At 37.5% G+C, this 25,779-nt stretch overlaps 1 protein-coding gene across 2 annotated transcripts; it reads right to left on the bottom strand.

Moving 5' to 3' along the window:
• Window positions 1-3,565: 3,565 nt before the first annotated feature.
• Window positions 3,566-23,971, bottom strand: LOC141611306 (protein DETOXIFICATION 45, chloroplastic). Of its 2 annotated transcripts, none has more exons than XM_074429820.1 (15): window positions 23,799-23,971; window positions 20,809-21,213; window positions 19,858-20,042; window positions 19,523-19,648; window positions 19,252-19,421; window positions 18,684-18,819; window positions 18,292-18,388; window positions 18,002-18,102; window positions 17,655-17,818; window positions 17,279-17,350; window positions 17,043-17,159; window positions 16,708-16,803; window positions 16,496-16,617; window positions 4,137-4,194; window positions 3,566-3,996 (listed from the first exon to the last, which is right to left on the bottom strand). In XM_074429820.1, exons 2-15 carry the CDS (start codon window positions 21,171-21,173, stop codon window positions 3,970-3,972), a joined length of 1,836 nt encoding a protein of 611 aa, XP_074285921.1. In that variant the 5' UTR covers window positions 21,174-21,213; window positions 23,799-23,971; the 3' UTR covers window positions 3,566-3,969. The 2 variants fall into 2 exon arrangements, with proteins under 2 accessions (XP_074285921.1, XP_074285922.1); XM_074429821.1 differs by lacking the exon at window positions 23,799-23,971 and adding an exon at window positions 21,667-21,751.
• Window positions 23,972-25,779: the final 1,808 nt, after the last annotated feature.

The following is a 25,779-nucleotide window of genomic DNA, read 5'->3' as shown; positions in this document are numbered from 1 at the left end:
ATTCTTTCTTTTGAGTCCTCATATTTAGATGTCATCTCGTCAAGTCTCTTGCTTAGATCAACGACTTCATCGGATCTATGGTGAGGTGAAGACCTAGAAGTGCTACATTCGGGCATACCTTTTTGAAAGAAAGTAAGCCTATCATGGAGATCTTCTATTTCATTCTTGAGACAAACAACCTCACTTTTAAGACACTCATTTTCATTTTCCAACCATTCACTTTTTCTTTTAAACTTGTCTAAGTCGTGGTCGGGCAACGAGTCTTAGAGATTTGTTTCTCTTAAGTCAACAACTTCAACTACAAGGTCATAGATCTCATTTTCAAGACCATCTTTGTCCTTCAAAATGTCATCACGTTCCTTGGTTAGTTGGGAAACTTGCATCACCAAAGTTGTGTTGACATTTTCAGGGTCAAGGACGTCCGTGGGGGTCAACCTAAGACGCTCTAGTTCTTTAGTCAAATGTTTGTTTAACTTGTTGACTCTTTTGACTTCATTATATGCCTCGAAGTGTGAGTGGTGATCTGTTGCTTTTAGTTCATTTTTCGATTAAAATTCTCTTGAGCAATTTCCTCAATCTCATTTTGCATAACATCAAGCTTATTAGTTTGAGACCGACACTTATCAAAAAGTTGATCAAGAAGCTTACATACTTTCTCTTTGGAGTAAGTTCTAGCCTTGGCCTTTAGATTGTTTACCTCGTTGTCGGAATCGGAGTCGGAATCGTCGGGGTTAGCCATGAGACATCTTAAGTGTTCAAATTTTGGGTTTTTTGAGACTTTTTCTTTATCATGATTTGCAAGACACATTTTAGCCTCAAGTTCCTCCTCGATGAGTTCCTCATCTTCCTCGGAGTCGGACATTCCCCATATAGCACTCATGACTCTATGTTTATAGTCTTTTTTAACTTTTTCTCTTCTTTCCTTAGATTTGATTTCTTCCCACTTGGGACATTCTTTAATTTGATGGGTTTTATCACCACATTTAAAGCATCCCATGGTGGAAGTAGGTCGTCTCTTAGGGAACCGTTTTTTAGAGTAATTACTAGTGAACTTTTTGTTACCTTGTCCATTGACCAACCCGGCTAAGTTTCTTGTGAACATAGCAAACTCGTCTTCCTCCTCATCTTCTTCATCACTTGGAGAAGATGTGAGGGCGAGACTCTTTCCCTTTGATGACTCACTAGAATGCTTCTCGAGATTAAACTCGTGAGCCATTAGTGATCCCATTAGTTCATGAAGAGATAGGGTTGACAAGTCTTTAGCTTCCTCTATGGCGGTGACTTTAGGTTGCCATTTAGGGGTTAGACTACGAAGGATTTTTCGAATGATGTCCTCGGACTCGAAATTCCTTCCTAGACTTTGAAGCTCATTAATAATACAAGAAAAACGAGAAGAGAAACTATTTAAAGACTCGTCCTTTGACATTCTAAACATTTCATATTGTTGCATGAGAAGGTCAATACGGTGTTTTCTTACTTGGGACGTCCCTTCATATGCAAGTACAAGGGAATCCCAAATAGATTTTCTTAGTAGGACAACCTAGGAGATTCGACTAACTTCCCCCTCACCAACACAACGTTGAAGAATCGACATTGCTTTGGAATTCTTTTCGGCAAGCTTGAAGTCGTTCTCATTGTAATTTCTTTCCTCTTTTGTCTTGGTGAAACCGTTAAGAATATCGGTTTCCTCAATAACAAGAGGTCCATTTTGGATGATGTTCCAACATTGATAATCGATACTTTTGATGTAATGTTCCATTTTGAGTTTCCACCAACCAAAATTCGCACCGGTAAAGACCGGGATCTTGGAGTGTTTCTCGGAATCCATTACCCACGAATCAAACTCTAAGGCGGTTAGCCTCGATCAAGAGCACGAGGCTCTGATACCAATTGTTGAGTTTATGGATTCAAGTACCTAAGAGGGGGAGGGGGTGAATTAGGTACTCTTTTTAAAATTTTAACTTCAACTTTATTGGATTAAAGTAAGTTAAGTGAACAAAAGAGATTAGAAGATACTTTGAATAATATTGAAAGATTGAACAAGTATCACAATGAATGTTTCTTTGAAGTATGAAAGCAACAATCGTTTCGATGTATCTATTTGTCTCGGTTTGTGGAGTATTATCTGACCAAATACGACAAAGATATGATGAATCATTACTTCTAAGTTTAAGCGAAACAAAACAAACAAAGTTGCAATGAATGTTTCTTTGAAGTATGAAAGCAACAATCGTTCGATGTATCTATTTGTCTCGATTTGTGGAGTATTACTGGACCAAATACGACAAAAGTATAATGAATATTGCTTCTAAGTTTAAGCGAAACAAAACAAACAAACAAAGTAAGAAAGCAGCGGAATTAAAGAGATAAGCAAAGAACACGAGTTTTTGAATTGGTTCGGCAAATACTAAAGTGCCTACGTCCAATCTACCTTTTTATTACTTTCCTTTAGTGATCTACTCCGACAACTAAAAGACCCTTGTAATAAAAGACGCCAACCTACTCCGGTTGCAAAGCTAGTACAAGAACTACTCCGTTCTAGACAAGCTAACTCGCAATCTACTCCGATTGCCAAGAGTTAAAGGACTACTCCGTCCTAGAACTCAACAACTCGCAACCTACTCCGGTTGCCAACTCACAACCTACTCCGGTTGTCAAGAGATAAGGACTACTCCGTCCTAAACTCTACTAACACACTTAAAATGTAAAGGATCAAGTTTCCACTAACACATTCTTAACAAAGAATAGAGGTGGACAACTTTTACAAGATCAACACTTTTAAGCAAGAGAGTTTAGTATAGAAAAGCAACAAATGCCACGATGTAGAAACCGAAAGACACTTTGAAGACTTTTAAAAGTATTTTGCAAAAGAACACGGTTTTAAGCTATTAAAAACACTTTGCAAAACATGAAAGAATTAATTCAGAAAGTCTTGAGGATTTATGAAGATAGGACACGGTATTTATAGAGGAGGTAGTGAAGGGGGTTGCTAGGGTTTTGAAGGGTCAAAGGTTTTGCATGTGAGGAGCAATGGTAGCCATTCAAAAGCTTGCACCAAAAGGGAGTCTTTTGCATAGGTAAGAATAGAAAAAGAAGGATAGAAGAATACCCTTAAATGCTCATGCAAAATCAGAAAACAAAGAATGAAAGACAAGTCACAAGAGACAAGTTATCACCAAAATGGCAAAAAGCAATTTTTGTTTTCTTAAAAACCAAAGGATTGAATTTGCATAAAGAGGAAACATTTTGAATAATTCAAACCACTCTTTATTGGATACTACCTCCTTAATAAAATCAGATTTTTATCTTTGAAAATATAAGTCACGTGAAAGCATTTGAAAGATAAAAAGGAAGCTTCAAGTTCTACGAGTTGTGGCCTAGTCCACTCAGCTGTTTGCGTGTTAAAGCAACAGACATCTGGACTGTTTCTATTACTCTGCTATACTCTACTTTCTCACTTGTACATTAGATGACACTTGACTAATTACAATGGGATGATTAACAACTTCAACACTTCTTAATCCAAGCTTGATTACATCATTAATCCTGAAAAGGTAAACTAAGATAACACAAATCAAATGGGCATGTTATCATCAACATAAGGAACCCAACATAAAGACAGTAGAGCGAGTGACATATACGTAAATGGGATGACCCCGACCAAAATGTTAGTGAACCTATGGCTAACTATACAGCACACCAGGTGAGCTCAGTTTCAACAAACTATCATAAGAGCCCTAATTTCACTAAACTTACCTGAGATGGATGTCTATGTACACAAAAGGATCCACTTTACTTGGTAACTATGGTCTATGGCCCGGAAAACTACCGAATCTCCAAAAGGAACTACTACTCATTTGCGACAAACGGAACCAGCCATACCATATTAGCAAAGCCGAAGCGGCAAAGCCAAAAGTTTGATGCCTCAAAGATTTGCTATCCTTCTGTATGTTGATAGCAGTTCTCACTTCAATTGCTTCCCAACTGATTGAGGCTCTGAAAGGACGAGAAACCAAATACGGACTTAGGCAGATTGACCATATAATCTTTGGTAACATAATGATAATCGCCACTTGACTTACGCAGATTGACGAAAATGAGACGGATAAATCCAAAGAATATTATTAGCTATCTACCTTGTGTTGTGGAGAGGCTGTGTGTAAGAACCACCATGGACCGTTCTTTGATAATATCCTGTAAAGTGACGGCAATACTATTATCAGGAAATGGTAGATACTGATTCTTATGTACAATAAAGTAACAACTCCGTTAAATGGGGCCAAAAACAAAGCAGTGATCTGTCCATATAAGTTGGATGTGTTGGTTAAAATATGAAAAAATAACTAATGGCTCTCAAATTTAAACTCTCCAGGAGGCAATTGGCATGAGAATATGCCTCCCTAAGTCAGGGACTCAGGGCCACGACACTGGTAAAAAAAAAAAAAGGTTAACTTGGTCTCCATGGTTTGGTTGCACACTATCACATATGCCCAGGTTTACCCCTAATAGCATGATACAGTTAGAAGAATTTTGTTAAGAATTCTGTTAAGAAAATCTGTTAGGCATTTGTTAGCTGTCAAATAACAGAATTAGTTATTGCTTTTAGTTGTCAAATATGAGACCGTTATTATTGCCGCTAGCTGTAATCTCATATAAATAGGGATGTTGTAATCATTTCATTCATTCTTAATCAAATACAAATCTCTTCAATTCTCTCTGTTCTCTCTCTCTTATTCTCTTCTCTCAAAACTCATTCGTCTAACTCCATTGTTGGACCTCTATCACCATTAGAGCAAGCTTGATACAGCTGGACTAAGGTTCCTGTATCATTGGTATCAGATAAGGTATCCTGGCGCCAACACGCAGCAAAACAAAAATGGAGAATCAAGTGAAGAATTTACAACAACAGCTTCAAGATCAAGCAAAGAAATTGGATGAACAAGCTCAGCAGAATGCTCAATTATGCCAAAATATGACGCAAATGATGAGTATGTTCCGAATTGCAAAACAACACATTCAACAGGGTAATGGAATTCTTACTTCAGACTCTTCTAATGGTTTGGGCTCATCAACCAGACAATTAGGGTTTGTTCCTAAACTTGAATTTCCTTCTTTCAATGGTAGTGGGGTTGTTACTTGGGTGCAAAAGTGTAGTAGATATTTTGCATTGTGTAAAGTTGCTGATTCTCAGAAGGTTGACATGGCTTGTTTGAACATGGTGGGTACAGCTGAATTGTGGGCTTCTAATTACTTGTCTGTCCATAATAATGCTAGTTGGGAACAATTTGTCATTGATTTATCTGCAAGGTTTAGAGATGATCTTAGCTATAATATTGTGGAAAAGTTTAACAAATTACACCAAACCACTTCAATTACTCACTATATTGATGAATTTGAACGACTCAAGGGCTTGATGCAACAAAAGAATCCTTTATTGCTCGATAATTTCTTCTTGGACGGTTTTATTGGGGTCTTAAACCAACTATTAAACCCTTTGTTAGAGCTTTTAAGCCCACTAATATGGCGGATGCAATAGAATTTGCTAGATGTCAGGAGGATGCAATTCAGGCACATGTGTCTGCTGTTCCATCTTTTAATAAGTCCTACTCTTCTTTTACTAAACAGCCATCAAAGCCCCCATTATTGCCTACACCAAACATGCCACCTCTTAAAAATGTTGTTAATAATTACCCACCAAAACCTGGGCAAAGGAACTATATTCCTGCCAATGTTAGGGCTGATAAGATAGCCAAAGGAGAGTGCTATTATTGTAATCAGCCATATGACAGAAATCATAAGTGTCCTTTCAAAGAGAAACAAGTGTTTACTGTAGAAGTTCAAGGGTGGGATGATGAGACAGGAGATTCTGAGGAAGAGTTAGTGAATGGTGAGGAGAAAATGGAGGAACCTGAACTTTTGTTAGATGAGCCTTGCATATCTGTTCATGCTTTGTCAGGGAACCCAGGCTATCAAACTATGAGGGTAGTAGGTTTTGTCAACAAGAAACCTATACACATTCTTATTGACTCAGGAAGTACCCATAACTTCATGGACTTAGCATTAGCCCAATGACTTGGTTGTAAGATTGACACAATCACCCCTCAAGCAAAGAATGATGAGAGAGATGGAAACCACTTGGCTTGTCAAAATATTTGCGAGAGGGTTCGGATTGGATGCTGCAGAATCGGACATTGGTGACGGATGCCTTGCTTATTCCCTTGGGCAAATTTGTGACATGGTGTTGGGAGTTCGGTGGCTCGGTACCCTTGGGCTGTCCAATGGGATTTCAAGAAGTTAGTCATGCAATTTCGATTAAATGGGAGGACAAAGTGGTCTTAAAAGGAGTTCACTCTCGGAAGATTAAGATGTTGCAAGGGAAAAACGCAGACAAGTGTTTGATGGAATCAACACAATTATGTTTATTCTGATTGGTTCCTCAAAGGGTGGAAGATTTAGGGCGGGCCATGGAAATGGGGATTCATGCTTTGGCAACCTCGGATAAGACACAAGATCCTACATTGCTTGGGATTTTAGAAAAGTTCAGGGGAATTTTTGATGAACCTAAGGCATTGCCTCCATCTAGAGGAGTGTTTGATCACAGAATACCTCTATTACAAGGCTCGAACCCTGTAAGCATTCGACCTTACGGATATCCACTTTGGTTAAAAGAGATGTTATTGAGAAACTTGTGCAAGAAATGTTGGACAGTGGGACCATTCAAGTCAGTTCTAGTCCCTTTGCATCACCAGTAGTTTTGGTTGGCAAGAAGGATGGATCTTGGAGACTTTGTGTGGATTACAGAGAGTTAAATAGGAGAACTGTCAAAGACAAATTCCCTATTCCAGTGGTAGATGAATTGATTGATGAATTGGCAGGAGCAACAATCTTTACAAAGCTTGATTTGAGAGTGGCTACCATCGATTAAGGGTGCACTCGAAGATGTGTACAAGACAAACATTTAAAACCCATGGGGACACTATGAATTTTTGGTAATGCCTTTTGGCTTAACCAATGCACACCGCCTCTTTTCAAAATTGGATGAACTCAACCTTCGGACCATTACTCGGGAAGTGTGTTTTGGTCTTCTTTGATGACATTTTAGTATACAAAAAACTGTTTGAACATTGGCAACACTTGAGTGGTGTTTAGTATAATGCAAAGAAACAACATGTATGCTAAGAGGTCTAAGTGTGCTTTTGCTATGGAAAAAGTGGAGTACTTAGGGCATTTTATTTACGGTAGGGGGTTGAAACCGACCCTAAAAAGGTTCAAGTCAGAGTGAATGGCGAGTGCCCAAGTCTCATTAAAGAATTGAGGAGTTTTTGGGATTAGCGGGTACTACTGAGAAAATTTGTAAAGAATTATGCAATCATCGGTAGACCACTGACTAATCTACTTAAGAAAGGAGCTTATTCTTGGTCCACCTCAGCTCAGGAAGCATTTGAAGCCTTGAAAGATGCACTTACTACTGCTCCTGTCTTGGCAAAGATGCGGACTTTTCTCAACCATTCATTGTTGAGACTGATGCCTCAAATGAGGGCATTGGTGCTGTTCTAATGCAACTAGGACATCCATTAGCCTATATTAGCAGGACGTTGGGACCCAAGTGGCAAAAGTTATCAGTATATGAAAAAGAACTGCTAGCCATTGTATTCGCAGTCCAAAAATGGGAGCAGTATTTGTCAGGCCAACATTTCATCATCAAAACCGATCAAAAAAGTTTAAAATGGTTATTACAATGAAGATTTCTACTCCCTTTCAACGATTCGGTTGTCTAAATTGATGGGGTTTGATTATGAGATTGTTTTGAAGTGGAAAGGAAAACTTGGTCACGATGCATTATCAAGGGTCACTTTGCATCCGAGATTCTATTTTTGGCCATTTCTTTAGTAGACTCGATTTGGTGCAAAGGATTAAGAGTAGCTATTCTAATGATCTGCATCTAAATACCATACTCAGTCCCTCCAAAGAAGAATCATTAAGCATTACACTGTGATGGATGGGTTGATAAGAAGGAAAGGGAAGATAGTGTTGGAAAGGATGAGAGCTTGAGGACGCAAATTCTAAAGTGGCATCATTCATCCGGTGAGGTGGGCATTCGGGAAGGGATGGCACTATTAGGAGAGTTAAGTCCTTATTTTCTTTGGAAGGGGATGTCTAAAGATATTAGTGGTTTGTCAAGCAATGCAAGGTTTGTCGAGCAAAGAAAGAATGAGAATGTGGCTTATCCTGGTCGCTTCAACCTCTACCAGTTCGAAGAGGTATGGGTTGACATTTCTATGGATTTTATAACGGGGCTACCTAAGTCCATGGGTAAAGAGGTGATCCTGGTGGTAGTGGATGATTAAGCAAATGTGCTCACTTTATGGCATTATCCCATCCATATTCTCATTGTTCAAGTCGCTCAAGTTTATCTAGACAATGTATTCAAGCTACATGGTTGGCCCAGGAGTATAGTGAGTGATAGAGACTCAGTTTTCTTAAGTCAATTTTGGAAATCTCTCTTTTCCTTGCATGGGACTGAGTTCAACCTATCGTCGACCCTATCACCCACAGACAGATGGCCAAACGGAGGTGGTTAATAGGTGTCTTGAAGCTTACCTGAGATGCATGTGTGGGGAGCAACCCAAGGATTGGAGTATGTGGTTACCATTAGCTGAGTGGTGGTTTAATACCCACTTCCATATGCTACTGAGCCATACTCCTTATGAGATAGTCTACAATCAACCACCACCCTTACATTTACCTTACTTACCAGGGGAGTCTAAGGTGAATTCGTGGGACAGTCGTCAATGCAAAAAGAGAGGCAATGGTGAATTTACCGAAGCGAACTTGGTAAAAGCTCGGGGAGGATGAAAATGACTAATGATCAAAGACAGATCGAAAGGAGTTTTCTTTGTAGGGATCAGGTGTGGCTCAAACTTCACCCTACGGACAACAAACAAAAGTGATCAGAGAAGTAGTCGAAGCTAGCTCATAAATTCTATGGGCCATTTCAAATAGGAGCTCTAATTGGGAAGGTGGCTTACAAGCTTAAGCTTCTGCAAAGCATCCATGATACATGATGTTTTTCATGTATCACAGTTGAAAAGATTTCATGGCACTCTACCTATGGCTGCTCACATTCCTCCATGGTTTCAAGGGCAATCACACATACATTCTCCCAAACCCCAGACCATTTTAGAAAGGAGATCAGTGAAGTTTCAGAATGGAGCACAAGTACAATATTTGGTGCAAATGGGAGGGTTATCCCTTGAAGCTACATGGGAGCTCTTGAAAGTTTTGAGAAGCGATTTCTCGAGTTTGATGTTCATTTGACTTGAGGACAAGTCAAGTTTTCAAGGAGGAAGTAATGATACAGTTAGAAGAATTTTGTTAAGAATTCTGTTAAGAAAATCTGTTAGGCATTTGTTAGCTGTCAAATAACAGAATTAGTTATTGCTTAGCTGTCAAATAACAGAATCTGTTATTGCTGCTAGCTGTAATCTCATATAAATAGGGATGTTGTAATCATTTCATTCATTCTTAATCAAATACAAATCTCTTCAATTCTCTCTGTTCTCTCTCTCTTATTCTCTTCTCTCAAAACTCATTCGTCTAACTCCATTGTTGGACCTCTATCACCATTAGAGCAAGCTTGATACAGCTGGACTACCTAAGTCCATGGGTAAAGAGGTGATCCTGGTGGTAGTGGACAGATTAAGCAAATGTGCTCACTTTATGGCATTATCCCATCCATATTCTGCTGTTCAAGTCGCTCAAGTTTATCTAGACAATGTATTCAAGCTACATGGTTGGCCCAGGAGTATAGTGAGTGATAGAGACTCAGTTAATTGCATGGTATGGGACATGAGTCCCACATCGATCAAATGGGGGGTTGATGTGGGATTTATATAGGGCAAGGGCTCTACCACCCTTTGAGCTAGCTTTTGGGGTGGGTTCTCCTTTGTCCTACATCAGTGGTATCAGAGCCGACCTCGGAGTGGGTGGCCTACGGAGTGGGTGGCCTGGAAAAGCCAGCCGTGACCCAACGTAGCCGTGACCCAACGAGGACGTTGGTCCTGAAGAAGGGACGAATGTTACAGGACTGTGCCATTGCATGGTATGGGACATGAGTCCCACATCGATCAAATGGGGGGTTGATGTGGGATTTATATAGGGCAAGGGCTCTACCACCCTTTGAGCTAGCTTTTGGGGTGGGTTCTCCTTTGTCCTACATCATAGCACCATTTTTATCCCCATATTTTGATGTTTCGGACCCCTTTTTGTCACTATGAAATAAGCATATTGGGCTTTTTTAGTTAGTTTTAGCTTAGACGGAAATCGGAGCAGACTTGGCACGAAGGAGGAAGTCATATGGAGCATGTCGCCGAGGGGTGAAAGTTTACCCGACCGGGTGAACTTATCCTGTTAGCCGTTTTCTACGTTTTTAAGCATTTTTAATGTATTGTCACCGAGGTTAATATGAAACAAAACTTACACGGTATCACAATTGTCGTCTTATTTAGAAATCAAAACTTATACGGTAATGTAGCTTGTAATCGGGTTAATATGATCAAATCGAGTAACGCTAATACGAGGTTAAAACATTGATCAATCTTCGTCTTATTTAGAAATCAAAACTTATACGGTAGAGTAGCTTGTAATCGGGTTAATATGATCGAATCGAGTTACTTTAATTTGGGGTTAATATAATCGAGTTAAAAACAAACCTTGATCATTTTCGTCTAAAATGATCTAATTATAGTAATAACATATACTTGTTCATAGTTTAGGTTATAAAACAAATCTACGAGCCATTGTACGGTTAATAGCCGTTCAGTCATTAGTCACCTCTATATACCATCAGGATCGGATTATTCTATAGGTATAGTGGTTTATTGTTTGCTATTGATCAATCAATCTAATTATAGTAATAACATATATTTGTTCATAGTTTAGGTTATCTATCAATCTACGAGCCATTATACGGTTAATAGTTCAATCATTGTTTCGCTATTGATCAATTTAATAATAGTAGTTTATAGTTTGGCTATTGATCAATCTAAGAATAATACTTCGTAATAACATATATACATATATGTGATCATTGATTAAGTCGATTGCTTATGATATTGATCAATCGAACAACTTTATTTATCAATGAAGTGACTTTCAACAAACGATGTCATTCATCATTATAAATACTTTAAATAAAATAACATAAACATTACCACAACGATATTCTATGATTGTAGCAATTCATTTATTGATTAATAATGGTGCTAAGTCATCATTGTTTTATTATAGTATTTCGTTTGATCATTTGATTGATACACTAGGATCTTATATTCGCTGATATTGCTCTTCAACCTTTGCCCTTATCCTTTCAAGTTCCTGTCCATTAGCCATGATCTCCGCGCAACGTAATATATCAGCCTTCTTCCCTACCGCAGGACCGAAAACATGTTGATGAATTCTTGTGTAACTCCAACAAAAACTTTTGTTGCAATGTTTGCATGTCCAATGTCTTCCTTCTCCTTGAATTACTTCCACATAGAGTAGAAACCGGGAAGCCATTTTTTTATATTAATATTTTTAGTACTGAAAACTAATTAAGGGATAAAATATAAATTTAGTTATATAAAATGTTTAACTAAGAACAACAATTTATAATGAAAATTGGGTTGTTCATACTCCATTTTTTTCAGCTATAACAAATAGATTATATAGAGTTTGACTAAATTGTTTTGGAAAAAAATATGCAAACGTAAAATTTCTCCATTCAAGAAAATGATATTTATGAATCAGTAGTTATTGTATAAGACCGCGACCGTCTTATTGTGTAAGACGGTCCTATTATATAAAAGAATAATCTATTTATTATCATTAAATAGACAACTCTTTAAAGTACTCCGTCTTATAGTGTGAAAGCGTCTTATACTATAATTTGTGTTAATGAATATAAATGACTTGAGAAAGGTAGTGATGACTTTAGTAACTTAAAAGACTCTCATTGAGTCATTGGTAACATAACTCCATATTTCCAAAAAAAAAAATAAAAAAATAAAAATAATAAGAAAAATACCAAGCCTACCACATCTGAGTGATATAACCATTTAATAAAAGAATAAAACAAATCCATTTTTCTTTTATTAAATGGAGTTATTAAAAGACTTGAACATTCTTTTATTATTTTGTGTAAATATGGAGTTATGTTACCAATGAGTCAAAATTTTTAAGTTACCAAAGTCATCACTACTTTTCTTAAGTCCATTTATAATTAACACAAATTACAATATAAGACGTTTTCACACTATGAGAAGGAGTACTTTAAAGAGTTGTTTATTTAATGATAATAAATAGATTACTTTTTTATATAATAGGACCGTCTCACACGATAAGACGGTCGCGGTCGTATATAATAACTACTGATTCATAAAATATCATTTTCTTGAATAGAGAAATTTTACGTTTGCATATTTTTTTCCAAAACAATTTTAGTTAAACTATATAATTTATTTGTTATAGCTGAGAAAAAATGGAGTATGAACAACATAATTTTCATTATAAATTGTTGTTCTTAGTTAAACATTTCATATAACTAAATTTATATTTTATCTCTTAATAAGTTTTCAGTACTAAAAATATTAATATAAAAAAATGGCTTTCCGCTTTCCACTCTATGAGGAAGTAATTCAAGGAGAAGGAAGACATTGGACATGCAAACATTGCAACAAGAGTATTTGTTGGAGTTACACAAGAATTCATCACCATTTTTTCATCAACATTTTTTCGATCCTCCGGTAGGGAAGAAGGCTTATATATTACGTTGCGCGGAAATCATGGCTAATAGACAAGGATTTGAAAGGATAAAGGTAAAGGTTGAAGAACAAAATCAGCGAATATAAGATCTTAGTGTATCAATGAAATCCATCAAATTATCAAACGAAATACTATAATAGAACAATGATGGCTTAGTACCATTATTAATCAATAAATGAATTGCTACAATCACAAAATATCGTTGTGGCAATGTTTGTGTTATTTTATTAAAATTATTTATAATGATGAATGACATGTATATATGTTGGAGATTTGTGGTGTTGTGCTGTTAGGATTAGATCTTGTTGCATTTAGAATAGTTGCATATATGTGTGTTCACGTTTGTATACCCTTTCATTCACATTACATGTATATACATGTTCACTTGGATTTCTCACATATTGCATTTCGTTTGTAAATAGCTTGTAAAAAGGGTCTTAGTGTGGAGAATGTTAGCCATCAATGATGATAATTGTCTCGGTTGTGTCTTTTCTCTTTCCATAGCTCTTGTCATAGTGAAAATTGCTTTTTGGGAGACGTGATTGACACCGAGTATGGGCCACCTTGTGAGACACAAACAAGCCAACGGGTCGGCTCATCCATAACCACCACCACCACCGCCACCACTTTTAAGTTGTAAGTAGGTCTCCATTCTTATAGTGTCACATCAAAACGCATAAACGTGTCATTTATTCCTCAAATCGTAGAGATGGCTCCTTTTTGTGCGTACATTTTGAAGCAATTTTGTTATGTGTTAATAGCCTCACATTGCCAAATAGACTCATTTTTAGACCCTTTGGGTTAGGACCCCTATTTTACTAACTCTTTTGAATCTTGGCCTTTTCATTTGGCATACCCACAAAAATTAACCACTTTCCAAAAACAACTCTCCTTATCAAGAAGTTGTCATGTGCTTGTGGTTACGTGTACTTAGGGGGTTTTTGAGTCCTAATTTCATTGAAGTTTGAGCTATTATTAAGAGTTGAAATCTTTGTGTCCGTTTGGTCAAATTTGTGTTGAATAAGAGGCTCCATAAAGAAGAAAATAGAAAATAGAAAAGGAGAAAAATGAAAAGAAAAGAAAAGTGTGGATCAAGTTGTTAGTATCGAATAAATGTCGATGTTACACCTCTCTCACATCAATAAAGGGGTGAAAATTTTGTGAATGAATAAAGGGTAGGTTGATGTTTTTTTTTTTTTTGGAGTGAGCTAAATTTTTGCTCATTTGTTGTGTTAAATTAATTGGGTTAGGGTGAAAGTTTTGACAACTTTTTGGCTATGTAACTCCACATTTCCATAACGGTGCTTGCACCACTCTATCTTCACCCATGACTTTTGCCCCGTTTCAACCCGTGTTGCTTCACTATGCATGTGTCTACCATATTTTTGCATCTCTACTTGATTATAGGAAGATACACCATGTTAGATTGCAGGCACTTTGGTGAGTCGTAGTAGATTAGTGATTTTTACTCAATTTTGCACAATAATCACCCAAAATTCACATGAGTGACGAGCGAAAACCGCAAGGAGATCGTTCCTTTAGTCTTTTGTGATCTTAAGCTAATTTGTGTGAATCTTATGCTGGACTTGTGAGTCATGCCACGTTTTTCCCAACCTTGAATACGTTTCTTGGTCATATTTTGTTATCACTTATCGACATTTGAGCTAGGATTAGGGAGTTGACACCAATTGACCCTGAGATGGTATTCTCCACTATAAGACCTTCTTGTTTCGGTTTTCAAAACCCCGCTTAGATAAAGAAAGCGAGTGACCTGACCTTTTGTTGTTGCATCCTTACTTTTGTCGTTGTGCTTTAATGTTTGATGTTTCTAAGTTTTGACAAGACCCCACTTGCCTTGCAAGAGAGTATCCCACTCATGGTTACCTTGTTGTGAGTTGAAGGGATGGAGGAGGCTTGTTAAATGCGTACCCTCGGATATTGTGTAGCTAGTATAGCCTATGTTCGTTCTTGTAAAGGGTCTTAGTTCTTAATTCCCCATTTACTCGAGGACGAGTAAAGTTAAGCGTAGGGAGATTTGATAGCACCATTTTCATCCCCATGTTTTGATGTTTCGGACCTCTTTTTGTCCCTATGAAACAAGCATATTCGGCTCTTTTAGTTAGTTTTAGCTTAGTCTGTATCCTTTCCCTCATGCTTAGCTTAAGTCACGTTTCGAGCAATTTTTCCCCGTATTTACAAGTCTTTTGTAGGTACCTTGCTCGAGGACCGGGTGAACTTATCCACGTTAGCCGTTTTCTACGTTTTTAAGCATTTTTAACGTATTGTCACCGAGGGGTGAAACTTTATACCCCTCGATGGCAAATTCCGCTCCCTCCAGAAAATTAGGGATCTTAACCTAGTTAGAAAGAGAGATTAATATACAGAAAGAAGAGAGACTTGTAATTTGTGACAATTCTTCACCAATTTACAAAGATTCAAGCTTTCTTTCACCAAGTTTGTTCATTGTTCTTGTTGTTCTTCATTGTTGGTATATTTCCATTTCCTTTCCTTTCATTTTTGTTCATTTGTTTACATTTACTCCTTAATTTATGTTAATTGTTTGTGTTTGAATTTCTCTTGTTGTTGCTAGAATACGAATATTCTCTCTCTTGTTCATCTTGTTTTGAATCTTTGATTAGTTGTGACAAAGTTTGCTCCTTTTTACATTAATCCATCTTAATCTTAGTTTAATTAGTCAATATCCTCCTTTCACATAATTAATTGCATGCTTAGTTGTGAGAATCAAATTATTGTCAGGTTTATTGTCAAAGCATCCATCTTTATCAATTGCCTTGCCTCAATTGACATGAATAGTGAGTAGTCCCTTTACTAAGGTTCGTTGAACCCCGACATGGTGTAATTTATCTAATTGAGTTTCATTAAATTAGATGTTGAGGAGGAGTTGTTGGGTTTAAACAAAGGATTTCAAATCTTGTGTCTTTTGGGGGATAATTGTCGGTTTTGACCTTTATCCACCAACGGGAGTTGGTTAAGTTAGGATTGATTACATTGCCCCTTTTTGGTCGTGTGCCGACTTGGGTTGAGCTCGGAAGGAAGAACCGAAGTGAGGTGCCTTTGTTTGTCGGTTTGAAGTTTGCCTTCGGGAGAAGGGTAGGGATGACCGGGAGTCTATCGCGGGCTTAAGCCCTTGATCATGATGAGAGGTGCGCGGAATGGGCCCACTTCACTTTGGTGAACCTTGAGTCAGGGGAAATCGAATCATGAGCCCGGGAGGGAGTTGATTCGGTGTCACTAGTGTTCCACCATGAGCCCGGAGGGAGTTCGTGGGTGAGTTAGAGGCGTCTCTACCCAATACACTTCCCCCTCAACAACTAGTTGAAGGAACTCATGATTTACTACGAATGTCGGTGGTTTAGTCGTGCCTAGGCCTTAATTAACTTGAGTAAATCGTATTCACTAGCTTGCTTTCTTATTCTATAGTTTACTTTAGTTTATTCTATTTCTTGTTCTTTAGTCTAGCTCTTTAGAAAATCAACCAACTTGTTTTATTTGACTTAGCTAAACGCGTGAACATAACGATTAGTATTCTACTTGCTCCTTGTGGTTCGACTTTTAATTGTGCAACGAATTTACGTGCACTCGCAAGGTTCAAACTTTAACCATCAACCCCGTGTACCCCTAAGGCATAGACGACGAGTCCAATTATCATCCAACAAAAAATGCAGCGCACCTGAAATATCCTGCTGCCATGCGCAATCCCATAAATAGAGATAGGCCGAGCCATACACCAGGGAGACCGATAACTGTAGGAGCATACAGCAGAAATGCGGAGGATATTGCCCCTACTGACATCTGTCAGTCAATCAACGTTAAGTCACTAAGTAATATTAATTTTGCAAAGCACTCTTAAGCCAAAATTTAATCCAAAATTCCTGGACATACCATGGAAACAGCCGCATAGCGGAAATCAGAAGCACCATAATGAAGACCATCAAAAATAAAAGCCAAAGAGTTGAGTGGTTGACTTGCACTGACAAACTGTTAGCAAAAGGTCCAATCAGGATATAATAAGAAACAATATTACAACAGGGTTCACAGAACAGCAAACGCGTTGCATCATAATTTTAGAGATCATTGTTTAAGGAGAATTTGTTTTGTTATATTTATATAAATATGCGTTGTTTCAAATTTGACAGGTTTAGTAGATGTCATATGACTTCCATAAACAAATTGCTCTCCTGCTTTTTTTTAAAAAAAAAATGGCTCAAGTTCCTTACCAAAGTGCCAGTCTTCACAATTTGTAGTACTTGAGCATCCTTTGTGAAAAAATTCGCTAAAGAACCAAAAGATGATCCCAAAATAATGGCCAATACACCACCAGTGAATATTCCAATCTGTGATAAATTAGGAAGAAATGATGAGGAACTATTTGGCTGCATCAGATGATGCACAAAAGAAGCGAGACATTAGAAACTCAAGAAAATAAACTAATGATTGGATGATGAAAACTAACCTTTAAAACAAAGTTAGTCAGCTCCTTTACAGTATCATAGTCACCTCTTGACATAGAGGTAGCAACGAGGGCCTGACATTAGACATCCACGCCAGAAAAAAATAATCATTTTTGACACAAAAAATAGTATAGACGTAAATAACTTGAGTCGAAAGTAAAGCACAAATACGAATACAGAACACTGAGAGAGTTTTAAGATAAGATTCTCAGTTTTTTTCCCTTATATTATCGCCTCGGGCAGTTATTTCTTCATTTCAATTTTTAGCGGGATAATGAGTATATGGTTTTGGATTTATATGGGATGGTCTCACAATATATTATAATATTAATACAAGACCTCCTCTAGGGAGACCTTCTAGTTAAGCAAAATCAGTACCTGAGCAGAAGCAGCTAACGCATCAGTCAAAAGGGAGACAGCCAACCACACCTGCAGGCAGATCTGATGAGCAGCCATACCTAATGGACCCTGGCGAGCCGCCATTGAGGTTCCAATTGTCATAGTTATCAGGACAGCTAGAGTTCTTCCCATAAGAAAGCCACCTTGACATTCACAATTGAAAATTTTTAGAAAAAAATAAATTCAAAAAAACATTGTTACTTCTATAGAGACTTTACATGGGAAGCACCAAAAAAAATGTGTCAGAACACTCAGGGCACAACACGAGCTTGTATAAAAACCGCAAAGTAACAAATGTTTCTCAGTTAGCAAATTTTGGCACTCACCAGACTTCAAATAGACCCCAAATTTCAAATCTCCCAATCTAGGAGGTAATAACAGAACTCGCTGGCTGAGGAACCAAATCATCAAGAAGCTTCCTATATACCTAAAAAGAAAACATAGCAGCACAGTCTTCAACATTAATAATTAAAATTAATTAAACGACACCAAGACGGTGCCACCCCAGTAACGAAGATACTAACGGACCGGACAAGGACAGCTGCATAATTAAGCTCTCAAGCTATCACGAGTAAAAGGTAACATATATACATAACAGAGTAAATGAAAGACATACTGAGACGCAACAGTGGCAAGAGCTGCTCCAGTGACACCCATTTGAAGAACATTTATAAATAATGGGAACAGAAAAATGGCTGCAAAATTTGCGACACCTGCACAGAAAACAAGAGTAAAAAAATGAGAAAAAAAGGGGGACATAAAGTTTAAAACCGCAAAAGGCTAGAGACTAGAAGAACTACTATAGAGGCCTATGCTCCTTTAACTCAACTACAAGTGTTGGCTGCAACACAGTATCGGAGTGCCTAACACGTGTATCGAGTGAAACCTTTTATGTTTCTGTTCTAAAATGGAGTATCGGAATATCAAAATTTTACATGACACATCCAAGTGAAGTATACAACAAGAAAGAAATCTAAAGTAATCGCCAAAAGCATTAGTGAGACATGCCTAGACAGAAGACAGGAGTTTTTGTATCCTTGAAGCCCCTGAGAATACCCTGGAGAGCCAGAGAAAGTACGACAGCAGGGGCACCAAGGGCTCTAAGTGACAAAAATCTCTGTGCTGGGGCCCGCATTGGAGAATCCTGAAAGGAAATTGTGAAAACAGAAATTAACTGATACCAGTTCGAGAATATTATCCAGATAATTACCTGAATAATGAAATGACCTGATCATGGCAAGCATTTATCTAGAGACAAGAGATCAATCAGACAATAACCAACCTAATAAAGAAAAAAGTGTTTCGATCTTGAATATAACATTAGATAGAGGACGTGAGTCCATGACAAATCATGACACGATTATAAGGGTTTTGGGGGTTACCGCAACTGTATTTTGAGACTAAGATCAGGCTGCGACAATGATTCTGCGATGACTCATCCAGATTTAATACCACAGTATTGATCAAACAGATGTGAGCATTGTACACTTACAATCCGATACTCATACTGGTCATACAGAAAAGACACCCTCGCAAACAAGAACAAAAAGATAGCATAAAGCTGTTCAAAACTTACTAACGAAACGCCCATCAAGCTAAGGAAAGGTCCGGATCCCAAAAGCAATGCCGAAGCCTCAATAATGCCAATGCATAGAGCAAGGAATAAAGCTGTGGAGACTGATGATAATTGCCTTCTTTTAATTTCTCCATGATGAGGTTTTCCATTAGTGTTCTCTTCCTCACCATCTACAGCATGCAAATTAATGATAAAAAAATTTTGTTTAAGATGTATAAATAATTCAATGACAGAAAAAATGACCACAGTAACTATGGGCACAACATTTTACCTGAAGACTTTGCGATGTCTTCAGCTACAAAAGAAGTAGCAACACTCAGGAGTGGCATGTTAAATAGTTTTGATATGATATTGAAAATTGATATTGAAACACCAGCTGCTGCCAGTTGTATAGGCCCTGCACAAAAAAAAACACAACTTTAAAAAGAAGTTAACATAGGATAGTTCACTTCTGCAAAGTCATGTAAATCTTACTAGCTGATTACTAATCCAGCTTTAAAACATTCGCCAATCATGAGTGGGAGAGAATTCGTGTTTGTGAGAAAACTAAAAAGCTTCTACCGCCAAAAAAAAGTGCAGAAGAGTTGACCAAAATTCGGTTTCCACCTAATCTGCCAATATAAGCTGTCTCCATTAGCTGTGCCATAGGATCAATGGCTTGGCTAGCAATTGCTGGCAATGACAACATTATAAGCTCATGTTTTATATCATGAGTTTGTGATTGTTTCGGAGAAAAATGAGATCTCTCTGTTGAAGAATCTAGTTGATCTAGAGACTTAGATATCGACTCACTGCACAAACATAAAAGACTTTTGGCAGTTAGATAAGCAGTAACTTTCAGCTCAAAATGCCAAACGAGGATGCATATAAACCTGTGCTAATAACCCAAAATGAACATACATATAGAGCAGAATATTGTCTACAACTACTACTATATCATAGACATAATGCACCTTCGTTAAACACCTGAATTATGCAATGCATAAAACAAAATGAGAATAGCATAGGTGGCCAAGTGTAATCACTAGTACGATAAAAAGTTAGTTGACTAGGATAACTCATATTTGCTTAGCGTTATGTTGGTCAGTAAATGTACAGAAAAGGAATATGAAACGTGGCGCACGAAACATTGAGCGATCTTTTTTTATATACATGACACACATCTGACAAAGCCATAATGAATTTATTCAAATCTGGATCGCCAAAGCCACTCGACCTCCAGCGAATTGCAAATCGGTTAGAGCATATTCTATCATGGTGCCTACTTAATCAGCATAGCAAACACTCTATAATAACAAAATGTGTATCGGGCGTGGTGTTAGTGTATACATAAAGAAAAAGACAACCTTGATTAAAATAGCCACGATACATGAAATAACTAGGAGTTATAAATAGAACCATACAGAAGCAAAACAGCATTTAGAGAAAAATACTTTTAAGCTGCCATGTTCAACTCCAGCATGGATGCATCCCAAAGAATGCCTTCAAATATTGAAGGCCACACGGATAAGTTGAATTAAATATATCAGAAGTAGAAAATATCATAGAAACTCAAACCTTACACCATTAACAATATTTTCCTTTCCTGCAGTACTCCCTTCAACCAAATCATGAGGCTCCTCAACATCACAGGGCTCGATGCTGCAATCTGAACTCACTTGGCAAACTGACAAGTTCTGAAAAGGATGTTTTCTACTGCGAACAACAGCTTCACCCAGAGACACTTTTCTTCTATCAGCACACAGACGAGAGTGGTTGAACACATCTTCATTCTTCAGAATAGCCACTGAAGATGCAAAACAACTTCCGGATGAACGCACCAAAACCCTTGGGACAGTTGCCGGTTTTGTAAAGGTCCATCGTTTCTGAGTGTTAGTATATGCCGTAGAGGCTTTACCACCAAAAAGTTGTGAAGCCATCATCCTAATCACTCTCTATGGTGTCACTCCACAATCCACAATTCTACACAGAAGAAAGCAGTAGCCTTTAAGAATGCATACGAAATTTGTAGTAGAGAAGCTAGAAGCTCTTCCCCTCAGACTTTCACGAAATATCTCTTCATAATAAAACAAACGCATAAAGATAGACACAAATCATTCTTTACAGTTTACACGATAACACTTATAATAAGATTAAAAAAATGATAGGCCTTGAGTTTAAGTCTACAAAAGGTGAAATTGATTTAAAGTTCAATCCAATCGCATTGAAACTCTACAGTGATCAAATCACTAATGCAATACCAGAGTTATTGAGGATCAGTTTTACAGATTTAACAAACTCAGATACGTGCTTAGAGGGATTAATAGTATTACTCATCACAACAACGTGCACTTTCCATTCAAAAGCTCATTTGATAAAAATACCACAATTAAGAGTCTTGCTGAGAAATTGGTTGAGGAAAGAATGATGGATGACCTCCTTTGAAGCTTCTCAAGGTGTGCACAAGTGAGGCTAAGGTGTACATAAAAGCCATGTGTTGGGTTTGGTTGGTTTATGGGGCCCCTTATGTAGACTTGAACCTGAATTGACCAAATCCAAATTGAGCTCACCTTAGATTAACCTAATCTGAAATGGCTTATAAGACCGGAAACGACTAATTTGCAACAGAAACCTTATTAAACACAACCCAAAAGACGAACTCAAAACCACTCAAGCATAAATGTCCCGACCTGAAATAACCCAACCAAAACCTAACTAGATTGCCTGGTCTACAAACAACCATACGTATTTACTTCTTGTCCTCAAGGACTAAGGGCTTCGGTTAAGATTAGTGCCTAGACTATAGAGACACAAATTTTATAATGATTAATGATTTTTAACCTGAAGGGAAAAAAACAATTTAACCATCGTCGCAAAAGGAGACTGTTTGAAAGCTGAATTCTTGACTTAATCACAATTACACTGCCAAATGTGAAACTTCAAAACTTCAATCGATAGACTATGTTAGAGTATAAAACCGATCTTGGGACTCCAAACATTAGCTTAAGCTTTTGGTTGAGATGGTTTCTTGACATGGTATCTGAGCACGTGTTCAAATCTAACAACAACAACAACATCAGAGCCTTAATCCCAAAATGATTTGGGGTCGGCTGACATGAATCATCCTTTCGAACCGTCAATGGGTGAACGCACGCCTCAAAATGCGAATAAAAGGGAAAATGAAAAACAAAAAGGGAGAACGAAAATGTAATGGAAAGTCAAGGTAAACTTAGGGGTTTTGAAATCGAATTCCGGATTTATTTTATAAAAACTTAAAATTTAAATCGAGAGAAAAGATTAAAACGATTTTAAAAACCGAAATAGAATTAAGGATCTGGAATGCCTTAAAAGTGAACCAAGTAAAATCTATAAAAAAAAGTGGTTGGTAAAAAAAAGTGTAATAAAGGAGAGAAGAATAAATAATTTAATTTCTTTAAATTAAATAAAAAATACTAAATATGTCAAAAAAAACATCAAATACTAAAAATTCACATGTATCATTTCCCTCCATTGTGCCCTCTCCGTCACCATACTCTCCTCAAGCCCCAGAAATCTCATATCGTGCTCTATCACTCTCAACCATGTCTGTCTCGGTCTTCCTCTACCTCTAGGGACCTTTTCTGTTCTCCAAGTCTCCAGCCTCCTGGTGCGTCCATAGGTCTCCTTCTCACATGGCCAAACCATCTTAGTCGGTTTTCCATCATCTTGTTCTGGCGCCACTTTTACCTTTTCCCTAATCACCTCATTCCTTAACCGATCTTTCCTTGTATGTCCGCACATCCACCTCAACATGCGCATCTCCGCCACACTCATCTTTTGAATGTGACAATGTTTCACGGCCCAACACTACATGCCCCCTTAATTCTAAAGTGGAATATTAAGCACAAGGTAAGGGGAGGCCTTCAGTTGCATCCACACTTCAAGCCCAAAGGGCATTCATGTGCAGGGGCGCCAACCTAAAGTGTGAAATGAGTTCGTACCTAACCAGAAACGGGTGGTATTGAAACTCAATACCACCCGATTCCCGATGACGCCCTATCATTATCCATAACACTTAAAAATCAATTTCTACATTACATGAAAACAATCAAACATTGTAACACCTCAAAAAAACACTAAAAATGTGGAAGTTAATTTATCATAATCATCAATTAGCAATCGGAACAGAGTAACACTCCGAAATTCTTCCCCCTTTCCAAAAAGTCCATGTAGAATTCATCTCACTGTAAATACTCATATCTAAAGGAAATTTACCATGTTTAAATTAGCAAGAAATTAACACCACACCCCCAAAAATACGTTAGGGCTAAGACGTAAGCTGTAAAATAATTATCAGCAATACAAGTTTTGCCAGTAATTATTGTGTAAGACCATTGTTTCTGATACAAAGGCTCTTTTGTATGCTACCTCGTATATCGATAGTAATAAATGAGTGTTTAACCAATCAAAGAACCGTCTTTACACGGTCAGACGGTCTTATTAAGTTAGTACTCCGTATATAAATATATAACAAAGGATACAGGAGAATTATTGAAATTCAGAATATAAATCAGAGAGTTAGAAGTTACCTTCAAGGGTAGAGTAGAAGAGAAGAAGAACAAAAAAAATTGGAAATTGTAAATTGGAAAATGGGAAAGGAAGTTATCGGATTAAGGCGGTTTTTTTTTTACTTTAATGTAAATGAATTTTTCGGCTTGTCCCAGAAACAGTCAAATTTAGGAATTACTGAGTAGTGACTAGTGAGTGAGTGCCAACTGCCAAGCGGTAGAGACTACAGACGTAGAGTTTCTTATTCCTGTGGGCCGGTGAATTGTGTTGGGCTGTTGGTTGTGAGTAATTGAGTATTGCACATAGGGCTGTTCACTCGGTGGTCCGGACCAAAGATAAGACCGAACCAGATCATTTGGTCCAGACCAGATCGGACCGAATTTTATTTGGTCCGGTCCACGGTCCACCTATTTACTCTACTTTGGTCTTCGGTCCGGTCCTGTACCAAACCAAATGGACCGCGGACCGGACCATGGACCGAACATATATGAGAAAATAATCTTTAAAATTGTAATATTATTGATTTTATTTTCTACTTTGTTTACACGTATTATAAGATGTGTAATTATGTACTCAAATCTAGTAAGAAGAAAATGTTGCTTATTTTTATCATTATGAACTTTTCAAGTTCTAATTTATATGTTAAACCATGTCAATAACAATTATATTTGGTCCACTTTGGTCCATTCTGTCTAGTCCGGTCCGGTCCACACATTTTTTTGGTCCAAACCGGACCGAACCAATATTAATATGGTCCGGTCCTCGGTCCACCTTTTAGCCCTTATTTGGTCTTCGGTCCAAAGAGTTTGGTCCGGTTCCGGACCAATGAACACCCCTAATTGCACCAACTTCGGATGGGTCCACGAATAAACTGAATGAGCTTCAAAATTGCCAAGTTGGTAGATGAGTTAGTATGAGTCAGACAAATATGGGTAAGAAGTGACGTGGCTTTTTGTTAATGTTAGGTGGCATTTGTTTGATGTTTATGTGGCTTTTAATTGGTGTTTTAAGCTGCCTTTTTAATAATATTTTATAGATTCTCATTAATGTGGAATGGAATAGACTCAGTAAATCGTCATTGTATTTACCATGTCAAGTGTTAATTATTGGGGGGAAAAACTAGGAATATACTTCGTATTTAGAGAAAACTCTACGTTAGTCATAAGTGGACTAGCACTACTACAAATCCAGGCAACTACAACGCCCCATTAACAACGAGTATTCACGAAAATCACAATAGACGTTGTAGAATGTATGGCGCGAATTTTACTAAAATGAATTACAACGGGTATGGTTATAAAAACCGTTGTTATTAGTTTTAACAACGGGTTACACATACACAACCGTTGTTACTAATGTGGCGCAAAATTGACGCAAAGTTAGTGAAAAGTAATCACAACGGTTGCTATTGGAACCCGTTGTTAAAACTTCTTTGACAACGGTTGTTGTTTAATAACCGTTGTCAATACCTTCCATACTATAAACCACACAAACACAAGTCTGCTGCAGCCACAAAACACAAACCTTAATACACAAACACAAACCCAGCAGCCAAACACAAACACAAAACACACACTTTCTCATCGTCGCTTTATCTTCTCGCCGTCACTGTTGATTTCATCGTCTCTTTACGTACGTTCTGTAATTATCAGGTTTGTTTCATCGTCATTATTTTATTTTTCTAATTATTTCATTTCTATGTATGTGTTTTTATCGACCATTAGGTTCCGTTCAAAGATCTACTATATCGTCATATAGTCAGTGCACTTCTTTCTTTCTCGTCAAGCCATCTTCTTTGGCGTCCTTCAGTACGGATCGAGCATAGTAAGAGTCTTAAGGATGATATCATTCATTTTGTTGGAGTTTGGAGTTTATTTTGAAAGATTAAGGAGGGTTAATTTATTTGGAGTTTGTTTTAACAATTAGGGTTTGGAGAATATATTGAGATAATGGAAATGCATGTTAGTTGAGATAATGCAATGTATTTATATTAAGCAATGT

The sequence above is a fragment of the Silene latifolia genome, chromosome 11 (assembly GCF_048544455.1).
Source record: "Silene latifolia isolate original U9 population chromosome 11, ASM4854445v1, whole genome shotgun sequence".
Classification (NCBI taxonomy): domain Eukaryota; kingdom Viridiplantae; phylum Streptophyta; class Magnoliopsida; order Caryophyllales; family Caryophyllaceae; genus Silene; species Silene latifolia.
The sequence above is the reverse complement of the archived record's forward strand: the minus strand, read 5'-3'. Positions and strand labels throughout refer to the sequence as shown.